The 20841-nt window shown below is 35.1% G+C and overlaps 1 protein-coding gene and 1 long non-coding RNA gene across 10 annotated transcripts; both read left to right on the plus strand.

The window, feature by feature from the left end:
* Positions 1-549: 549 nt before the first annotated feature.
* Positions 550-9381, plus strand: LOC105788088 (zinc finger CCCH domain-containing protein 38). 6 transcript variants are annotated; one of them, XM_012614810.2, is made up of 5 exons: positions 550-714; positions 5202-5779; positions 6194-7877; positions 7998-8684; positions 9047-9381. In XM_012614810.2, exons 2-5 carry the CDS (start codon positions 5370-5372, stop codon positions 9074-9076), a joined length of 2811 nt encoding a protein of 936 aa, XP_012470264.1. In that variant the 5' UTR covers positions 550-714; positions 5202-5369; the 3' UTR covers positions 9077-9381. The 6 variants fall into 6 exon arrangements, with proteins under 6 accessions (XP_012470264.1, XP_012470253.1, XP_012470261.1 ...); XM_012614800.2 differs by adding an exon at positions 1986-2323 and having other exon boundaries at positions 551-714; positions 6194-8684; XM_012614799.2 differs by having other exon boundaries at positions 6194-8684.
* Positions 9382-10645: 1264 nt separating this feature from the next.
* Positions 10646-15795, plus strand: LOC105788090 (uncharacterized). Of its 4 annotated transcripts, none has more exons than XR_008191194.1 (4): positions 10646-11357; positions 11552-12133; positions 14270-14571; positions 15354-15795. It is a non-coding gene; the product is annotated as an uncharacterized LOC105788090 (long non-coding RNA). The 4 variants fall into 4 exon arrangements; XR_001131865.2 differs by lacking the exon at positions 15354-15795 and having other exon boundaries at positions 10650-11357; positions 11552-11901; positions 12023-12133; positions 14270-14685; XR_008191193.1 differs by lacking the exon at positions 15354-15795 and having other exon boundaries at positions 10649-11357; positions 14270-14685.
* The last annotated feature ends 5046 nt before the right edge of the window (positions 15796-20841 follow it).

Genomic DNA, 20841 nt, shown 5'->3' on the forward strand with positions numbered 1-20841 from the left:
AAAGCAAAACAAATCATAAATAATTTTATTTATTTCACTTTTTAAAAATCCAACAAGAAAGGAAGGAAACGTCCCCAAAGTGGATAAAGGAAAAGATAGATCACTCTAAAATAGGCTTCATCCTATTATCACTCTAATTTTTTAATTTAATCATTCTAAATAAAATAATTATGTGAATTAGTCATGGTGTTTAAAATTTTATTTTCTTTTAACAGATTGATGATGTGGCATATTGAGTAATCGATACGTGTCTTTTTTTTGTTGACTTTTAATTAAAGTTTAGGAACATCCTTACAATAGTCCAAAACTTTTTCCTATAAAGTTTATATAAATGTCTTTAAACTTTAGTCAAAAGTCAATAAAAAAAGACACATGTTCACTTAATAAGTTAACAATTTGTTAAAAAAAAAATTTAATAACTATGATTAATTCGTAGAATTATTTTATTTAAATTGATTAAATGGTTTTAAGTAAACAAAATAATAGACAGCCTATTTTAGAGTATATTATTGTAGTTTACCAAAAAAAAAAAAAAAATCTAGCAACATATTGGTAATATTATATATACCTAGTGGAGCACTCGAGCTGACCAAGTCTACTTTTCGAACTCCATACTCTCTTATTCGCTCCATTGAAGATCAATTGGCGGCTTAACTCATCTTTTCTCTCCCCTTTTGCTCGATTCTTACATTGTTATATCTTCTTGTTCTCAAGGTGAGTCCTCTTTATCTGACTCTTTTTCGATTGTTTCTAGGGTTTTGTCACTAGTCTTTGTTTATAGAACTTCGGGTTAATTTTTACAAGGCAGAATAGTTAGGGTTCTTTTAGGGTTCCATTAGCTCTCTTGATTAATGGATCTCTGTTGATATCTGGGGTTTCTTTGGGTTTGACCTTGGAAGTTCTTTTTAATTTTTTTCCCGTTTTCTAGTAAGGAACTTTTAGGGTGGTTATAGTTGATTGAGTTGTTGAATTATTCTGAATGTTGAAAATCCTTGATGGTTTTTTTCCTTTCTTGTTTGTTTTTCAAGCAATTGAGTTGTTGTGCAGTGTGTGCTAAATGATTTTCTCTTTCTTGTGATTGTATTTTCTGTTTTAGATTGAAAGAGTTAGAAGCACATAGGAAACAGTTGATGGAGTGGATATTTGCGTAAAAATATGAGAATAAAGTCTAGCAGCTTGCTATTTTAGTTATTTTGCGCAGATTGTAACCTCATAGCTTTTTCTTTGTTTCTTTGTTAGGAGATTGGCTTCTTAAACTCTAAGCTTAAACTAACTGATATGCTACTCTTTCAGATAGCTAGTTACTCAATCTTACTGTGGGGCTTTTGGCGCTAAATGTTTTGCTATGGAAAGAAAAAATAGTAGGATTACTGGGCATTGTAGCTGACTAGCAACATTGCCATCATGTTGAACTTTATAGGTTTTTCAGAAAATTTTGTTAAAATATCATGTGTTATACCAGTGAAAAATCTTTATTATATATTAAGCCTTTGACTAAGTTGGTGTCACAAGTCAATCGGGCACCAACACAATTGAGTAATGACTAAAGTACCATTGCTTTACAAAGTAAATTATATTATTTAGATATGGTTTTTAACATCTTTACTTCACCATTTCAACCAAAGCGTCAATTGTTTTCTATATCAATTTTTTATAAATATATTTGTTACATAATTTGGTTTTTCACCCACTTCGTGGGTGTGCTATAATCAATTATATTTTAAAATTTATATAGTTGTGATAGTTGTAGACTATCTTTTCGTTGTTTGAATGGGATTTAGGCACCTATTGATTTGGATAGTTAACAATATTTCCTATTGGGATTTGTGATATCTGTTTGCATTTGTCTTTATTACGTTTTATTTCCATTCCTAGACAACATGAGTTGGATATCAGGTTAGATAGTCCTGCAAATGCTATAGTTCTATGTATCTCATGGGAGTACATTTACCAGAGTTCTAATATCAGACATAATTTTGCTGCAGTACTTCTTACAAGGTCAGTGGTTGGAGGAATTAGCAAGTGCATTCCATAACTGATGCAATTGTTTTTGCAAAGGAATTCCTTCCTCAAGTGACATATTGGATATGAACCCATATTATGCATTTATAGCAGTTTGTTTAGTGGAGAGTGCCAAAGATTTCGACATGGCATATAAAAATCTAGATCATAATTCAAGAATAAAGAGTTTCTCAGTGAATCCTTTTGATGTTCAATATCATTGTCATTGTGAAGTGAAGGATGGGTGTGGAAGGAAGATGTTGCTTCTATGCATGAAATGGCTAAAGATTGTGGTTTGGTTGGTTGGAACAAATTTTTAGAAGTACGTAACTTTAATGTACTTCTCTACGTGATATAAAGCTGAGAAATTATATACGATAGTGGTCATTTCTGTATAACAAGAAGTTCCAGATGATTTATGTGTTGAATTGGAGATTTTACATGGAAGTGGCTTGTTTTACCGTCATAATTCGAATTTGACTTGTGTCCCAAAATTTAAAATTAGTTTTCTTCATTATGAGAATTGCTATATTTATGTATTAGGATTATACAAATTTTGTGTTTTAGTGGTATTGTTAAGAGCAATTAGAGTTCATGTCTTTATGGGTGTATGGTTTTCGATATTTAGAATTCTTTGACTGTATTGATTAAATTTATGCCCAGTCATGCAAGTATACTTGCTAAATTTGAGGATATTCTATGCCTGATGATGTTGAGGCAATAGGTCATGGGCTACTAGAGCTTTCTGCTACTGCAATATGCACTTATCTCTTTGTACCTGCACATACCACATGGATTCTTAACAATTCATGAAGGTGCTAATGGAGCTTTCGGTCATTATTTGTATTTGACCTTTAGACTTGTGCAACTGCTTCATGTTCCGCATTATGGAAAATTTAATCTCACAATTTTTGGTTAGATATTTTTATTAGACTCTTGGATGAGTTGAAGAGTTTTTAAATTTTATCTATTTATTTTTTGGTGTGGGCACAATATGAGTGCATCTCTCTTCATTTTGGATGTTCTCTCCTTTACTTGGTTACTGCAAAATAATGCTTTAGTCTATACTCTACATGTTCCATATGTAAGTATAACATAAGCAATTTTTATTGAATTTTACTATATTCATCACATCTTCCACTTTTCTTTAACATATGCTGGGTGAAAATGCTCTTGCCTCATTTTGAAGTTAAAGTGCATATATGACTTTGGAAAAAGGGGGGGGGGGGGCACTATGGTCTAATGAAAGCTTTATGAGATGTGTAATTACATTTTAAGGAAGGCTTGATAGTATTTGCTACCATGCATTTTAAAGTGGTGGCACTTGAGATCTAATGTAACAAATTAACTTTAAGCCATGCTACGCCCAGTAAGTTGTTCTACTATGACATAATCTTTTACTTAGGATGAATCATGTATTACTAACATTTCCTTGGAAGGGATTGAGAAGTTATAAGCACTATTTTCTGAATCTTCTATGTTGAAAATGTTAGGGTGTGTTTGGCTAGCTGAATCTTACGTTATGGCCTGTAATGTTACATTCCGTAATAATATCATGGTGCTTGAATTTTCAACATTTCGGTTATCTTGTGTTCTCACATTCTTAAATAGTGTGAGTATGCTCTAATAGAGGGTGTAATCTCACTATCACATATTCCTTAGGTAATCTTAAATTACGTATGTAATCTTAAATTCTGGACTGATTTACTGTTTTTTTATTATTTTAATTAGTTTAGACCTTTTTCCCAAATAAAATTTATGTTTAATTAAAAACGAAAAACCCTCTTTCCCTTAACAGTGAAACAATAGACGCCATAATATAAAAATGTTGAATTTTGGCTAATTTATTAAATTGTGCTTTTAAGTAATATTATATTTTGTGAACTAAACTCCTGAATCTTGGATTTCATCCAAATGAACCAAACAAGTCGATGTAACATACTGTACATTCCACCCTGTAATCTTACATTCTTGTAATCCTATTACGAAACACAATCTTACATTGCTTAAACCAAATGCCCTCTTAATGTGTTCTGTGAAGATTTTTTGCAGTTCATTAATCTGAAACTCATTTCATAGAGATATATCGTTAATGTAGTCTGTATGTGCAACATGAAGGATGATACTTACAACAAAAGCTGCTTCAACTCTGTCTATTGTTCTATAGCTTTTTATTTTTTACTCTTTTCCTAACTGGAATTAGTTATGTGCGATATGCATGCTAGTTTTCAGCTAAGTTGATATTTATAACAATTTGATTGATAAAATTGCTTTTTGTTCATGTTAGTAAATGTATTTGGTAAATGCTGGAACCCTTAGTTGCATAACCTTTTATGATTATAGTACTAAGTAAGATCATTGATTGAATAGAGATCAACTGTATAAAAAAGGTCTAAACACTGATAATATCTGTGCAATTGATAACCTATATCAGTATAAGAAACCAGAAACCTTAATGTACACTGTTGAAACTTTTGTATAGTTTTACATTTCACTGTTTTGACTATTAGCTTCCATGGTTTATTCACACAAAATGTGTGTCAGCTTTTAAGTTAATTTTGGTTTGTAGCACTTCAAATTGGTGAACTTTGTGCATGGCTTAAAAAGATTAGTCTTGCATGGTCAACTTAAAACAGGACATCAAATTTGATATTTGATTATTAGATTGTAAGGGTTGTTATATACGCTTAAAAAAATTTGCATGCACAAAGAAAAAAAATTTACTTTTACAAATAAAATACTAGTTTATAGGGGAGTGTATGTTTTTCTGATGCTTGTGTGAAAACTCAACCTGGCTTGACTGTAAGCTTGATTTCTAGATCCAGATACCTAATGTAACTTTGAGCATATATCTATTGCGTAGATGACATCTTTGGTTCAGGCTTCAGATGCAGAGACTCCTACCAGGAGCCGGAATTAAATTTACTCTCATGTGTTAGGAGCAATTTGGTATAGCATTTTATCTTATTCTATCATTGAGTAGCAGTTTCCCTAGGCAAAATAGTCTTGCAGAAATCAAACAGTGAAATTGAGCAGAATCTAGTTTCAAACAGTAGATTAATGCTGTACACTAGTGCTTGCAATTATAACTGCATATTGACTTCTGAATGTGGGATATCTTTATTTTTGTGTTCATGTCCTGATTTTTGTTACTTTGAAATTTGGAATCTGTTTAATGGATTCAGGTTTTTGCCCCCTAGGGAATTAAATCTCGCAGCAGAGTGGACATGAGATTGATTGGCATGTAATTGGATCCTGAATTAAATCAATGGTTGTCATGAGACATATGGAGGGTGGCAGTTTATTAATGTCTTAATTTCGTACTTCCAGATCATACTGCATAGATAAGAATTCCTGTTACTAGTGAGATGAGTGGAAGCAGAAAACGTGGTTCTAAGTGGAATTCAAAAGAGGAACAACAATATTCTCTTGAAAATGTACGAGATAAAGCTTGGTCTGCGAAAGGCAGTGCGCCTTTTCATGATAGAGAATCAGAACATGGATATTTCTCTGCAGAGGTTGGTAGGAAGGACAAGTGGTCTGTTGTCGGAGTCAGTGACATGATGAAATCTAAGCATGGAATGCCTTCAAGGGAATCTTTACATGGAAGCAGAGTTGGCGAAAAGGATGATAACAATGACTTTGTTAAAAATTGGAAAACTGCAACTCCATGGGATGGGGATGAGACTTACAGCATGAAAATGTCACCTGGTCTTGATGATTGGAGGCTTAAAAAACGCCACAGTTCTCCTAAAGGTGATTGGAATGGGTCTCACAGGTTGGATTGTCTACTCTGTTTATCCTTGGTTATTATCTTCTTTTGATGGTATCCTGGTTGTTAGTATAGCATTCGTAAAATCTGACTCCATGAGATCAGTATGTAATAATTCTTCAATGTTCCGTATGAAAATTAAAATCACATATTTTTTCTCTTTTGCATTTTCATTTTATGTTGAAAATGTTCCTCTACACAAAATATATTATTTTTTCCTAGTTTGTGATTTCCCCCCTTGTTGGTTCTCTTAAAATCTTTTTTGTTACTGAGGTTGCATCTCACCGTAATTCTTTGAACACAATGGTTTAGGACACGCTTAAGTAGCTTGGATAAAGGATTCTGTTTTCTTCATCTTTCTGCTTGCGTCTCATCTTTCTATTGAATAATATTGATTTTTAATTTGTCTCCTAATCTTAGTTCTACCCTCAGAAGCAGGAGTAGGAGCTGGAGCAGAAGTCGAAGTATAAGCAGGAGCCGGAGTCCAGTTCGTAGCGTTCGGTGGCAATCTGGATTACATGAGAGAACCATAAACAGATCTGGAGTGTCAACTCAATTATGTAAAGATTTTATGGCTGGTAGATGCAGGAGAGGCAGTCAGTGTCACTTTCTTCACCAAGATATTCAAAGTCGTGAGGATGGTTGGGATAATAGACAAAAGAGAGCTGGTGTTTCAAAATATATTACTCACGATGATTGTAAAGATTACCTTGTTAAGAGTGGAAGGTCTACTGATTGCTGCACTGATTATCTGAAAGGTAACTGCCGCAGGGGTGCATCATGTAGGTTTGCTCATGATGGTGCTACTGATGGCTTCAGTAGAAGAACAACGAATGAGATAAGTAGTGAAAGGGAAAACACCAAGCGGAACAGAATTAGAACTCCAGATCGTGATGGTGAGCGTGAAGCTCGTCGAAGCAGTGATATTCCTTGCAAATTCTTTGCTTCTGGAAATTGTCATAATGGAAAATATTGTAGGTTTTCTCATCATGGTCAGGCACGTGCAAGTCCTGATAGAAGGTCACGTGGTGATAGAGGTGTATGGTGTCCAAGTTCCATTAATGTGGATAGGTTGCAGGATGGTCCAACATTGAGAGATACAGATGCTTCATTCAATGTGAATAAATCTTGGAATGCTCCTGAAAGAAGTTATGCTAATGTGATAAATGAAGCTGAGATACCCTGGACTGGTCCAAAATGGAGTGATCTTGATGCTTCAAATGATGCAAACAACTCATGGACTGGTTCAAAATGGAGTGATGCTGAGGCCTCAAATGATGCGAACAATTCATGGACTGGTTCAAAATGGAGTGATACAGGTGCCTACTTAGGGGCTACAAAGTTCAGCAAGGACACAATTGGAAAAAAGGGTGCCTCTGAACCAAGATTCTCTAATTGGTCCATGGATGAGAAATGGCAGCACAACTATGATGTCAGTGGAAAGAACATTGAGGCTGATGTGCAGTATAAAAAAGTTGATATTGACAAGGATGAACAAACTCCGAGGAAGATAGAAAATTCTGGTGTTAATATTGGCGTATCTGAACCAAAAGGTGCTGAAGAGTCGCTTGGTGATATGGAAATGTCCCCTGAGTGGAATTACAAGATACAGTCTTCTATTAAAAAGGAACTCTCTCATGGTTCAAAACCAGCTCTTGTCGAAACACTTTTACATTCTCAAGAAAGGAATATAACTGAAGCGGCCTCAGATCAGGTACATGATGGGCTTGCAGCTTTGCCAATGTTAACTGAGAAATCTAATGTTCACCAGGACCACCTGATGAGGTGCAGCAGTGGTGTAGCACTGCCATGTGTCAGCAATGCTCTTAACACAACTTCCAATTCACACATTGTTCTAAATTTTTCTATCAACAACACGCCGTTGCCAAGCTTTGACCAGCCTGGGCCAAGTCCTAGTACTTTACCTTGTTCAAACTTAAATGCAGTTGGACAAAGTCAAGTGACAATCCCTTCTAATGAAGTGACTATGGAAGATGCCCAAAACGGCCTGCTGTTTCAAGAGGAGAAAAGAAGCAATGAACTAAATATTGGGGATGCAAATGTATTACATGGTAATTCTGGGTCTAAGTCAACTCAGACTATGGTAAGCAATGAGCAGCTCACCCAACTTACCAATCTTTCAGCCTCTCTAGCTCAGTTGTTTGGACAGGGGCAGCAACTTCCATTACTTCATGCTGCTCTTAATGCCCATAATGGAATGCAGGTGACTTCTATTGCAAACTCTGGAGGTCATATTGAGCCAGATTCCATGCCAAATCTACAGCCAGATCAAGACATTACTTTCCCAAAACAATATGACCCTATATCTGATAGTATTGAGCCTGCCAAGAAGCAGGGCACAGATACAAAGCCTTTGGGGTTTTCAATACAGCCTGTTGCAGAGAAAAATACTGATGGCCAACCTGAACTATCGGCTAATAAGTTGTTACCTTCATCTCTTTTGTGTAGTAATAATGATGATGATTATCATAATGATCTCAGTTCCAGAAGAGAGCCTGATTTTAATAGCCATAAGCCAAATCAGCTGGAGCCTGTTGCAAGTTCCGAGGCAAAGAAGAAAAATGAAGGAGTTGAGGAAACCAAGAAAGCTGAAGGGGAGAATGGCCCATCAGAGAGTGGAGATGCTGATGACAAGACTGATGAGGCCAAGAAGAACAAGGATACTAAGGGAATTCGTGCATTTAAATTTGCACTCGTTGAGTTTGTCAAGGATCTCCTCAAACCGACATGGAAGGAAGGTCAAATTGGCAAAGAGGCTTACAAAAACATTGTGAAGAAGGTTGTTGACAAAGTGATTGCTACAGTTCAAGGGACTAATATTCCGCAAACACCTGAAAAAATTGATCAATATCTGTCATTTTCAAAACCAAAGCTTAGCAAACTTGTACAGGTTAGTGCAGCTTTCTTTTAAATTGAAGGGTTTAGAGTTTTTTTTTTTTTTTTTGGGGGGGTGGGGGAAGAACATAAGGCCTTTCCATTGTTGTCTTTTCCCTTTTGCGCTGCATTTTATTTCTGTCTTTCATTTGAGCCATCATGTGTCTGTTTTGTGTGATTAGTTATCACTCAATAACTTGCTAATAGCCAGGGACCTTCAATGTGCTTATTGTCAGATAAGTATAAACTCATTGAAAGATTTCCAATGTCCATGGTTGAAGTTGGTAGAAATGCTTTTCATAATTTGATTATTTCATCTTAAGACTGTTCCATTTTATGCATAACATGCTGTGCTTACAAATTTTTATTCTGTTGCAGGCATATGTCGAAAAGTTTCAGAAGAGCTGAAAGAAATAGGGATGGTTATGTCTTTTTGTGCTATTATTTTTACAGTTATCCAGGCTATTACATCTTTTGTCATTTGTCCCCTTTCTTTATCTAGTTTCAGCACCTCTCAAAAATGCTAATCTTTTCAATTGATATTTATGTGTTTTATTCCTTGGAAGTAGGGTTAAGTAGTGACTTTTAACTCTGTAGATATTTTGTTGCTTCTGTTTTAGAAGTTTAACATATGATATTGGCACTTCTGCATGTGTGACCACTTTGTACCAGTTGTGATGATTCAAAATCTAGTGCCTGAAACAGTTTGTTTACTCGTTTTAGCATCGTGCTTGTGTCTAGGCTGGTATGTGCTAAGTTAGATGTTTAGACAATTTTGAAACTTAGCACTTATCTTAATGGTGTTTGGCATTTATAGTTTGTTCCCTGTTGGGATGTGCACGTATTCTCAGTGCTCCACTATTCACTACATATGCGCCATGGAATTTTTCTGCCATTTTTTGCCGTAAAACATAAAAAACATAGTTGTAATTTTTCTAATTAACAACAGAAGCTGTCATTGCCCCTGCGTTTATGCAGTGCTTTTCTTGTTCCTTTCCATTCCAAACAAAGTGCAAGGATTCTTTCAACGGTCTCATAGAAGGTTGGAATTGGTTATATCTAAGACAGCGTTCTTGCCAGTAGCGGCTATTGAAATTCGATGGCCAGAACTGCTACCAAATGAGTGAATTAATGCGAATGGGATAAAAGAATTCATACTATTAGAGCAGAGCAAGCACTGTGCGTAACTGTTATGTTTTTTTTTTTTAACAGAAAACGTTTCTGTGTGTGTGTGTTTAATGAATGAAAACAACAAATTTCAAGTAATAAGCGGAATAAGATCGCATAGTAGGAAGAAAAAGCCCGCAAATTCAGTAAAAGAAAAGGCTGATTTTGCAGGTTTCGGCCGACTTTTCGCTTTAGGCGCCAAGAATTCTACAAACGGAAGAAAAATTCAACTTCGAACACTTAGAAGCCTAGGTCTAATACTAAATGATGCTTTAATGCTAAGGGCTAGTTATTCATTATTTAAAAAAAATATTTACGACTCTAAAAATACTTTTTAAAAAAAAGTTGTGCAGAACAAGCTGTTTTTAGCTGAAATTTTTAGTTTTTCCTCTCCCAAAAGTATTTTTGGTGCTTAATTACTTTTCACCCCTCCAATAACATAGTATTTTACTTTTTTTTTGGTGCTTAATTACAAATATGTTAAAATCATTAATTAAAATAAAAATATTTTTAAAATATTAATTACAAATATTTAATGGTTATATTTAAATATTTAAAATATAATTTATATATTATAATTAAATTTTATAAATAATTAATATTTATTATTTAAAAATATTTAAAATTTATATTTCATATATTAAAATATTAACAAGTTATAATAATTTTTTATATTCTTACTAAAATATAATAATATTAACTAATTTAAATATTATTTAAATTTATATTTTTTATTTAATAACAACACGTCTAAAATAAATATTTTATTTTTGACAATAACTATCCCAACTGTAATCGATTAATTAACCCCCCCCCCTTCTGAAAAACAACAAATTAGGCTTGGGAAACCTCAAAGAAAGTCATTATCATTACTGGCCATCAATCTTCCATCAGAAACAAAAACCTTCTTCATCACGCACCTTTAATCATCTCCTCACCTACCCATTCCATTCCAGATTCAATCTCTCTAGGGCTCTTCTTCATCTTCTTTCGTTCAGAGATTCTGTCCATCTCCGATCAACGTCCACCTCCTCCACCGCAAAAAGAAGGAAAACATTCATCAGATAAGTTGTCTCCCTCCTCTTGATTCCCTCTGTAGCTAGGATATGAGCAACCTTATTTGATTCTCCGTGAACAAATCGAAAAACACAAGATTTAAATCTTGAACCTAGCTGCTTAGAATATCTAATAAAGACTTCGATTTCAGATTTGTCTGCTTACTCTGCTTGCAGTTTACAAATCACCGAACGAGCATCTCCTTCAATTACAACCCCCAGCAGTCCGAGAGTTAACCCTAGCTGAATCGCCTGGAGGCATGCCATCGCTTCTGCTATAAAAACGAGTGGTATGTTCTCATGCAGGACGATTTTTAGACAAATAACCCCTGCCTTTTCATTTCGTACCACTAACTCAGAGCAAAACTCTGTTCTTTACCTGTTAAACGCTGCGTCAAAGTTTATTTTAACTGTCGGCCCGTTTGGAGCTGTCCATCTACCCGACTGTAACCTTCGCCCAGTTAAGTGTGCGTGTAACCTTATCCCTTATGAATGAATATGTTTCTTAACATCCATATCGCCCACATTGCACATGCTATCAATCTGCACTTATACAAAGAATTAGATTTGAACAAGTTCTTAATCCAAACTTTGTATTCAGTATTTGCTTCTGCTATAGGCCAAGTAACATTAAGCTTCTCCCATGTTTCCTTTGTTGTAGGGCATTCACAAAATAGATGCTCCCTCGTTTCTGCTCCACTTTGATATCTACAACAATTTGCAAATCCCATCATTCTTCTATACTGTAGGTTTCTAAAAGTGGGCAAATTATTACAAGAAATCCCTCAGTTTGTAATTTTAATTTTTGGAGGTAAATCTAAGTTCCACATTTTCTTAGAAAACTGTCTGTAAATTTGTTGTCTTTGAGTTTGCATGTCTTGTAATAGTAGTTTATGCCCACTCCGAACGGAATACTCCCTTGTCGCCTCTCCTTGCCATACGATGTGATCTTTGTGCGCATTCATTGACAAAGGAATGCATAAAATTCTCTCAGCATCTCCCTCTGTGAAGGTATTATGAATTGATTCGGTTCTCCATTTTCTTGTATTGGAATCAATGAGCTCTGCAACTTTACTTGGAGTTAGAGCCAAATTAGACTCCATATTTTGAATTTTGAAATCTTCATCGTCAGGAACCCAAGCATCATTCTAGATAGAGGCTTTCCTCCCATTGCCGATCCTCTATCCCAAACCCTTCTCAAGGAGCCCTTTTGCAGCCCATAGACTTTACCAAGTAAAATAAGGTAGATTTCGAATTTAAGAAATTTGAGTCTTTAAAATATCTAGCTTTCAAAGTTCGCGCTAATAAAGAATGAGGATTATGTAACAAACGTCAACCCTGTTTGGCCAATAATGCGACATTAAAATATGACAAATTACGAAAGCCCATACCACCCTTTTTTTTAAGCGTGCATAGTGATCCGTAATTGTACTAGTGCATGCATCGTTTCCCATGACTTTTTTTCCATCAAAAAAATCTTATTATATTCTCAATTTTCTATGCAAAAGACTTTGGCAGTAGAAAGCAAAACATCGTATATGTAGGAATTACTTGCAATTGTTTGATCAACTAATCAATACCCCAGCAGGATCCTTTAATTTTTATACTAGAATATCGGGTCAGAAAGAACTACTTATCTCTCAACCTCATAGTCCAGATTGGTTTAGGATTAAGGTGTTCACGAATTGGCTATACTAAATTTGGGTTAATTCCCATCTTAATGATTTCCTAGGATTGTCAGTCCCTGGATTTTATGTTCTTTCTCTCCTAAACAACTGATTTGCTAAGAATTCTCTACAAAAAAAGTTAATTAATCACACATCCACTTGCTAGTCCTCCACAAGAGATTAGTTCTTCATGATCTCATAAACAATATAAATTTAATAAAGAGAATAAACATAAAATGCAATATTAAAATTAAGAGCAGAATCCTCACAGAGTTTGATTGTACTTCACAAACTTGATCTCTCGACAGAAGTAAATAACAAGAATGGAAATAAAATCTAAAACCTAAGAAGAGAAAAAAGTTAATGACTAAATAAATCTAAAGAGAAAATTATACATTGTGAAAATTGTCTATAACATGTGTTAGATAAGCCTATTTATAGACTTTTTGGCTGTTGTCCTTAACCCTGGGTCAGTTGTTGTACTCATGCTTAATATTTGATTGTGCGGACCAAAACGCTATTGACTTGTGAATATTTTCGGTAAAAAGGCGATGTAATGACACACCAAGTCCTATGTCGTGACATCGAAGCCAATATGCTCAACTTTAGGTTATCTTTAGGGGTATGTCACGACATCGAAGACATTCTTGAAATTCTTCTATTTTGTGCTTTATGCTGTGACATCTAGTGCTCCATGTTTCAACCTAGTGACCAGAATTGAGTTATCACACTTTCTAACGGTCTTCTGCACGCTCTCAAAGTGTATTAGCTCACCCTTAGGCCTCATTCAGCCCCTCAGGTCAACAAAAGACTTAAATTAAGCATTTTATTGGACTTACCAAAACTTTCGAAAATATAATTAAAACTTAACTAATATGCTTATGTTCAAGCTCTTAAAGTACGAAAACTAGTTTAATCTACTACATTGAATTACGACAGATCAAACTCCCCTTTACTGAAGTCATTGCTTGTCCTCAAGCAACACAAACAAAAGCAGTAAATGAAAAGACAACCTTTGAACATGTATGGTATACGTGTTAGCATTGGAGCACATGAACAGGCATTTCATATCCACATATAATGTTGGTATGAGTAAAGTATATTACAAAACATACAAGCATTAATGGTTTCAAATGTAAGAATCCATTTATAAATTATACAAGTAATTTAATTATCCTAGCAGAATACTAGCAGTCATAAGTGGAATTATTCAGTACGCTTTTAAATTGTGAATAAGCCTACTTAGATAACATAAGGCTTTTTGGCTTGTAACATTCTGAGGCTTAGGACATGTATGGATTTCAAGAATGGTAAGCATCAAATAATTTCAAATATGAAAATCGTTTAGCACATCATATTGTCCCTTATTATCCCCTTTAGTGACCATTTCCTGCTCACTACCTTATTTCTCATTCTCTCACATTCTTTTTATCTTATAGAAAAACTCAATATCATAGAGTAATTATGACTAGCTCACGAGTTTTTGTGCAACAATGATCGAGTTTTTCTATAGTTATGAAGATAATACTAGAAAGAACAAATGTTCTCTTTATTTATTGGTTAATTTGTACCAATTTAGTTATCTTTAGCACATATTTTAGCATTTTTAGTTTAGTAAAATTGCATTTTATAACTCAATGGATCTTAGCCTATTTATCCTTAATTTTGTCATGTTTTGGTACCAATTGTCGCCGCATTTGACAACTGTCCAGATAATAACAAAATGTATGAGCTGTCCAGTCTGGTACAATCAACTTGTACGTACAGAGGCAGCATGATTCTGATGAAAGGAAACTTGTGCTATTTGGATAAATATTAATATTGACGTCAAAAGAAAGAAGGGGGAGAGCTTTTGGATTATCTTCAACCTATCTTTTGAAGCTTTTCGACGATGGCGGTTTAAGTCTCCTACGGATGAACTAACACGATCGGGATGCAGACCAGCTCTTGATGAGGAGCCCTGAGTGTGACACAAGAGGGGATAGAGAGATTCAAGTCGAGTTGTCTAAGAATAGTATTCTCTACTTGTTTCTTTTAATTTTCATTTTCTAAATGCTGGTTATTACTTTCTATTTCATGTTTGTATGGAAGTATACATGATTTCTGGGTTAAAAGTTATTTTATTCAATCTTGGTTCTACTATTTAATCTTTGGGTTTGAATGTTTTTAGTATGGAAGTGTTATTGCAGTCACTGACACTAGAAGGTGCAATGACAGTTCAAGCTAACAAGTATGATAACGAAAGATGCTTAAGGATTAGAGCAATTTAATTCACTTGTTCTTAATAGTGTTCTATTGCCACCATCGGAAGGTGTGGTTAAAGTAAATGTTTAAGTCGTAGATTAAATATAGAAGCTTGGTAAGATATTCATTGCAATATAATGTATCGACAATCACCTATTCTTTTATACCTTTTGAGCACTTAGTATTCTGTAGAATATTCACGTTAGGGATATCAGATTATTATTATCGTATTTTATCTTATTGATTTCAAGTATTGCTTTGACAACTACTCTCACAATTTATCTCGTTTCTATCTATTTATTGCATTGACATTGATAAACAAAAGATAACCATTCTCGTGGGATCGATATCTAGCAGACTGATATCTGTCTACTATACTTGCATCGATAGTGTATGCTTACACATTGTTGCTGTGATGTTAAACAACCGATTAAGTTTTGGTGCTGTTGTCGGGGATGACGTTTGTTTGATATTTATTTTTGTTTATTTTTTATTTCATAATATTTTGTTACTAACTTTTCTTTTTGTTGCTATTTTCAAATTTTATTTTAGGTGTAGTATGACCCGACAAAATTCGGAGTTTATTGTCGATTTTGATCTAGAAATTGAAATAACCGTTCGGAGGAGACTTCGAAAACAAAGGAATGACTTTACCAAGAAACGATGAAGTCATACCCGCGATGCTGAACCAAAATGCTAATGACCTACCGTTGCCGAAAGACGCTCAAATACAAAATAGGACTATACAAGATTTTGTAATACCTGTCTTGGATGACTTACAACCGAGAGCTGTTAGGCCAGGAATCCAAGCTGAAAATTTTGAACTCAAACCAATAATGTTTCAAATGCTGGATTTTAATGGGCAATATGCTGGACTGCCACATGATGATGCACGAGAACATCTTAAATCATTTTTATTGATTTGTGCTTCCTTTAGTCAACCAGACATTCTTGATGACATTTTGAAAATACAATTATTTCCTTATTCCTTGCACGGAAGAGCTCGTACTTAGTTCCTTAGGCTACCTGCCGGATAAATTACTTCTTGGAATGCACTAGCAACATAGTTTGTTTTGGATTTAACCTGTCGACAATTAATGCTCATCTCCGAAATGATATTACAGCTTATCATCAGCTGGATGATGAGAATCTTTACACCACATGGGAATGTTATAAATCTTTGCTTCGACGTTGTCTCATGCACCACATTCAACAGGAAACACAAATTGAGATTTTTTATAATGGGCTGAATTTACATACGAGGATTCTTGTCAACGCATCAGCCAATGGCCCTTTGCTGGATTGTACTTATAATGATGCTATTAGAATTCTTGAAAGACTTGCTCAGAATGATTATCAATATTCTATCTCTAGAGCTGCACAAGCAAAAGCTACTTTGGGAGTTATTGAATTGGACGCAATATCTGCACTTAGTGCTCAAGTTTCTTCTCTTGCAAATATGATAAAAGGGACTAGTGACGTTGCACTTATACAAGTCGCTCAACAAGATGCTTCTACTTTTTGTTGTGAGATTTGCAGTGACAACCACAACTATGAAGATTGTCCACAACATGCAGAGAATGCCTTTTATGTCAGTAACATCCGCAACAATTCTTATAGCACATTATATAATAATTCTGCACGCAATCAACAGTCTTGGGGAAATCAAAATACTAGATAAAATGCTGCGATATTCCGATATAGGAACATATCTATTCAAGGAAATTATAATTCAAGACAAGGGCATTACAATCAACAATAACAAAACTACAATCAGCACCCTTAGATGCATCCACACCAGAATCAGACGCAGTCACAGTACTTTTCAAAGTCGAATCAGCATGTTCAAGAACATCGACGATAATAGTATATGCAAGCTCTTCCTTCTGACCTGTTAGTAGCTCTTGAGGTTTTAATGCGGGAACATATGACTCGCATAGAAGCTATTGTGCAAGGGAATTCATCTTCTATTTGGGCGCTGGAGGCACAATTAGGACAACTTGTTTCGAATTTGAATACTTGACCACCAGGTACACTACCTAGTGACATGAAAAATCCCAGCCCGAGAGGGAAAGAACACTGTAAGGCTATCACTTTCAAGAGTGGTAAACAAACTGGTGAGCCGACTACAGACTCTACTGTAGGACCTTAAGATACTGGTGAAGTGATCCTTGGTGAAAAGGTTGAATCTGAAGAGCTTGTTGATGTACTAGACATGGAAGTTCCATAAATTGTCACTTATATGCTTAATTTCTGATCTTTAAAACTATCGATGCAATCAAAGGTGTCGACACAATCAAATGCATCTCTACCTTTATATTTTCCGGAAAGATTCAGGGAGAATGAGTAGGATAAGCAGTACCAAAAGTTCCTAAACATACTAAAGCAATTTCAGGTCAATATTCCTTTAGTAGACACTCTTGTGTAAATTCTGAATTATGAGAAATTTATGAAGGAGCTCTTGTCCAAGAAGAAGAAGCTCAGTGATATGGAAACTATTGCACTTACAGAGGGTTGTAGTGCTGTTTTGACAAACAAGTTGCCCCCCAAATGAAAGATCCTTGAAGTTTTCCTATTCCATGTTCAATTGGCAACCATTATTTGGGCAAGACTTTATGTGACTTGGGAGCTAGCATCAACCTAATGCCACTATCTACTTTTAGAAAGTTAGGAATTGGTCACATGAAACCTATTGCAGTGACATTGCAACTACCTGATCGATTATTGGCTCAACCTGAAGGGCAAATCAAAGATATCTTAGTTTGTGTGGATAAATTCATTTTTCTAGCTTTTTTTATCATACTTGATTGCGAGGCAGACAAGGAAGTTTCCATAATCTTGGGACAACCATTTTTAGCCATTGGACGAACTCTTATTGATGTTTACAAAGGTGAACTAACCATGCGACTTAATGATGAGCACATTACCTTCAGTGTTTTCGAATCTATTCAATGCAAGGATAAAGAAGAATGCCATATTGTTGATGTGCTCAATGATCTAATTGAGGAAAAATTCAATGACTAAAGCACAATAATTTTTAAGGAGTTTGCAGTGACATCTGATGATGAATTCTTAGATAATTGTGACAGCATGGTTGAAGCTAATAATATTGAACTCAGGCATGGATGGTAGATTGAATCCTTAGACTTAGCCAACAGAACAACTCCAAATTGAAACCACTACCTACTCATCTTAAATACGTCTTTCTTGGTGATAACAATACTCTTTCAGTTATTGTCTCCGCAACATTGGGTGTAACTCAAGAAGAGAAATTGATCCATATTCTTAAGTAACATAAACGAGCTATTGCTTGGAGTATTACTGATATTCGCAACATTAGTCCATCTTTTTGCATGCACGAGATAAAGTTGAAAGACGAAGGCAAGAAGTTGGTTGAGCAACAAAAAAGGTTAAATGAGAAGATGAAGAAAGTTGTTAAGAAAGAAATTATAAAATGGCTTGATGCTGGAATTATTTACCCTATTGCTGATAGCAATTGGGTAAGTCCAGTGCAAAACGTTCTTTAAAAAGTGGCATCACTATGGTTAGCAATGAAAAAAGACGAATTAATTCCTACACGTATTCCTACGTAATGGCGAGTCATATGGATTATTGCAAACTTAATGCTGCCACAAGAAATGACCACTTTTCACTTCCTTTGATTGACCAAATGTTGGATAGGCTTGCTAGAAAAGCCTATTGCTGTTTCTTAGATGACTATTTTGGATACAATCAAATTGCTATTGCATCGAAGGATCAAGAGAAAATAACTTTCACTTGTCCCTTTTGTACTTTTGCTTTTTGCCGTATGACTTTCGGTCTTTGCAACGCACCAGTTACATTTCAAAAGTGCATGATAGTAATGTTCTCGAATATGATTGAAGATTCTTTAGAGGTTTTTATGAATGATTTCTTAGTGTGGGAATGATTTTGATTATTGTGCTGACAATTTGGATAAAGTATTGCAGCGATGTGAAGACACACATCTTGTTCTAAAATGGGAAAAATGCCATTTCATGGCAACTGAAGGTATTGTGTTAGGCCATCGCATCATTAGTGAAGGCATTGAAGTAGACAATGCTAAAGTGCAAATAATTGAGAAATTACCTCCACCGACAAATGTGAAAGGTATTTCTAGTTTTTTTGGGCATGCGGGGTTTTACCAAAGATTTATTAGAGATTTCTCGAAAATTGCAAAGTCTTTATGCCCATTACTGGAACAGAATAAAAAATTCATCTTTGACGATGCATGTCTGGATGCATTCATTCAATTCAAGACGCAGCTAGTAAACGCACCCATTGTCGTTACACCAGATTGGTCTCAACCTTTTGAAGTAATGTGTGATGCAAGCAACTTTGCTGTGGGTGCTGTTCGAGGACAACGCAAGAGAAAAATATTTCACACCATCTATTATACTAGCAAAACTCTTACAGAGGCTCAAATGAATTATACCACTACAGAGAAAGAATTGTTGGTTGTAGTCTTTGCTTTCGACAAGTTTCGTTCTTATCTTGTTGACGCAAATGTTACCATATTTATTGATCAGTGGGCATTGAGATATTTTTTTGCAAAGAAGGATGCAAAACCATGACATATACGTTAGATCTTACTGTTGCAAGAATTTGACATCGAGATAAAAGACCGTAAAGGTTCAGAGAATCAAGTTATAGACCCTCTGTCTTGGTTGGAAATTGGCAGCAAAGATGGAAACATACTTGAAATTGTTGACGCATTCCCAGATGAGAAGTTATTTGCTATAGATGCAACCCCTTAGTATGCGGATTTGGTTAATTATAAAACTCCCATTAGGTGTCATAGGCCATAAAAAAGAGATTTTTTCGTGAAATAATGAAGTACCATTGGAACGAGTCGTACTTATTCAAGGTATGCAATGACAACATTATTCGGCGTTGTGTTTTGGAAGAGGAGATACTTTCAATTCTGAAGTACTTTTATAATGCTCCTTCTAGAGGTCATTTTGGTGGCATGCAAACTGCTACTAAGGTTCTTCAATCTGGATTCTACTGGCCTTCATTATTCAAAGACGATCATAATTTTGTGAATCAATGCGATAGATGTCAGTGCACTAGCTCTATATCCTGATGTAATGAAATATTGTAGCAGCCAATTATGGAGGTTGAATTATTCGATGTTTGAGGTATGGATTTTGTGGGACTATTTCCAAGTTCATTTGGAAATCTTTATATATTAGTAGCTGTTGACTACATCTCGAAGTGGGTTGAAGCTTTTGCAAATCCCAAAGCATGATGCAAAGACAGTGCTTAAATTCTTTCGCAAACATATACTCACCCGGTTTGGCACACCAAAGGCATTGATTAGTGATCAAAGTACACACTTCCATTGCAACCAAGTGGCAATTGCACTGAAGAGATATGGATTTAATCATAGAATGACTACTACTTATCATCCGCAAACTAATGGAAAAGTCGAAGTATTGAATCGACAAATTAAAACATTCTTGAGAAAGTTGTGAACCCTTCGAGGAACGATTGGTTTTCCAGACTTGATGATGCTTTGTGGGCATTGCGGACATCATACAAAACTCAATTAGGGATGTCATCGTTTCAATTGGTTTTTAGGAAAGCATGTCACTTGCCAGTTTAATTGGAGCACAAAGCAATGTAGGTAATTAAGCAAGTGAACATGGACTATGAAGCTGTTGGAAGGAAAAGGTTGTTGGATATCACTGAACTAGGGGAGATTAGGAGAAATGCCTATGAAAACGCTGTAATTTACAATGAAAAGACTAAACGATGGCATGATAGAATTATTTTGTAGCGACAAATTATCGTAGGTCAACAAATTTTATTATTCAATTCTAGACTGAAACTATACCTGGGTAAATTGTGCTCTCGTTGGTTTGGAGCTTTCGAAGTTGTCGAAGTATTTCCTCATGGTGCGGTCACAATTAGAGATTTACATGATGGAGACTAGTTCAAAGTGAATAGCCAGCGATTGAAACATTACCTTGGGAATATTGATCAAAAGCAAGTAGAGACCATTAAATTGGTCAAAAAA

Source organism: Gossypium raimondii, chromosome 11 (genome assembly GCF_025698545.1).
Source record: "Gossypium raimondii isolate GPD5lz chromosome 11, ASM2569854v1, whole genome shotgun sequence".
Lineage (NCBI taxonomy): Eukaryota > Viridiplantae > Streptophyta > Magnoliopsida > Malvales > Malvaceae > Gossypium > Gossypium raimondii.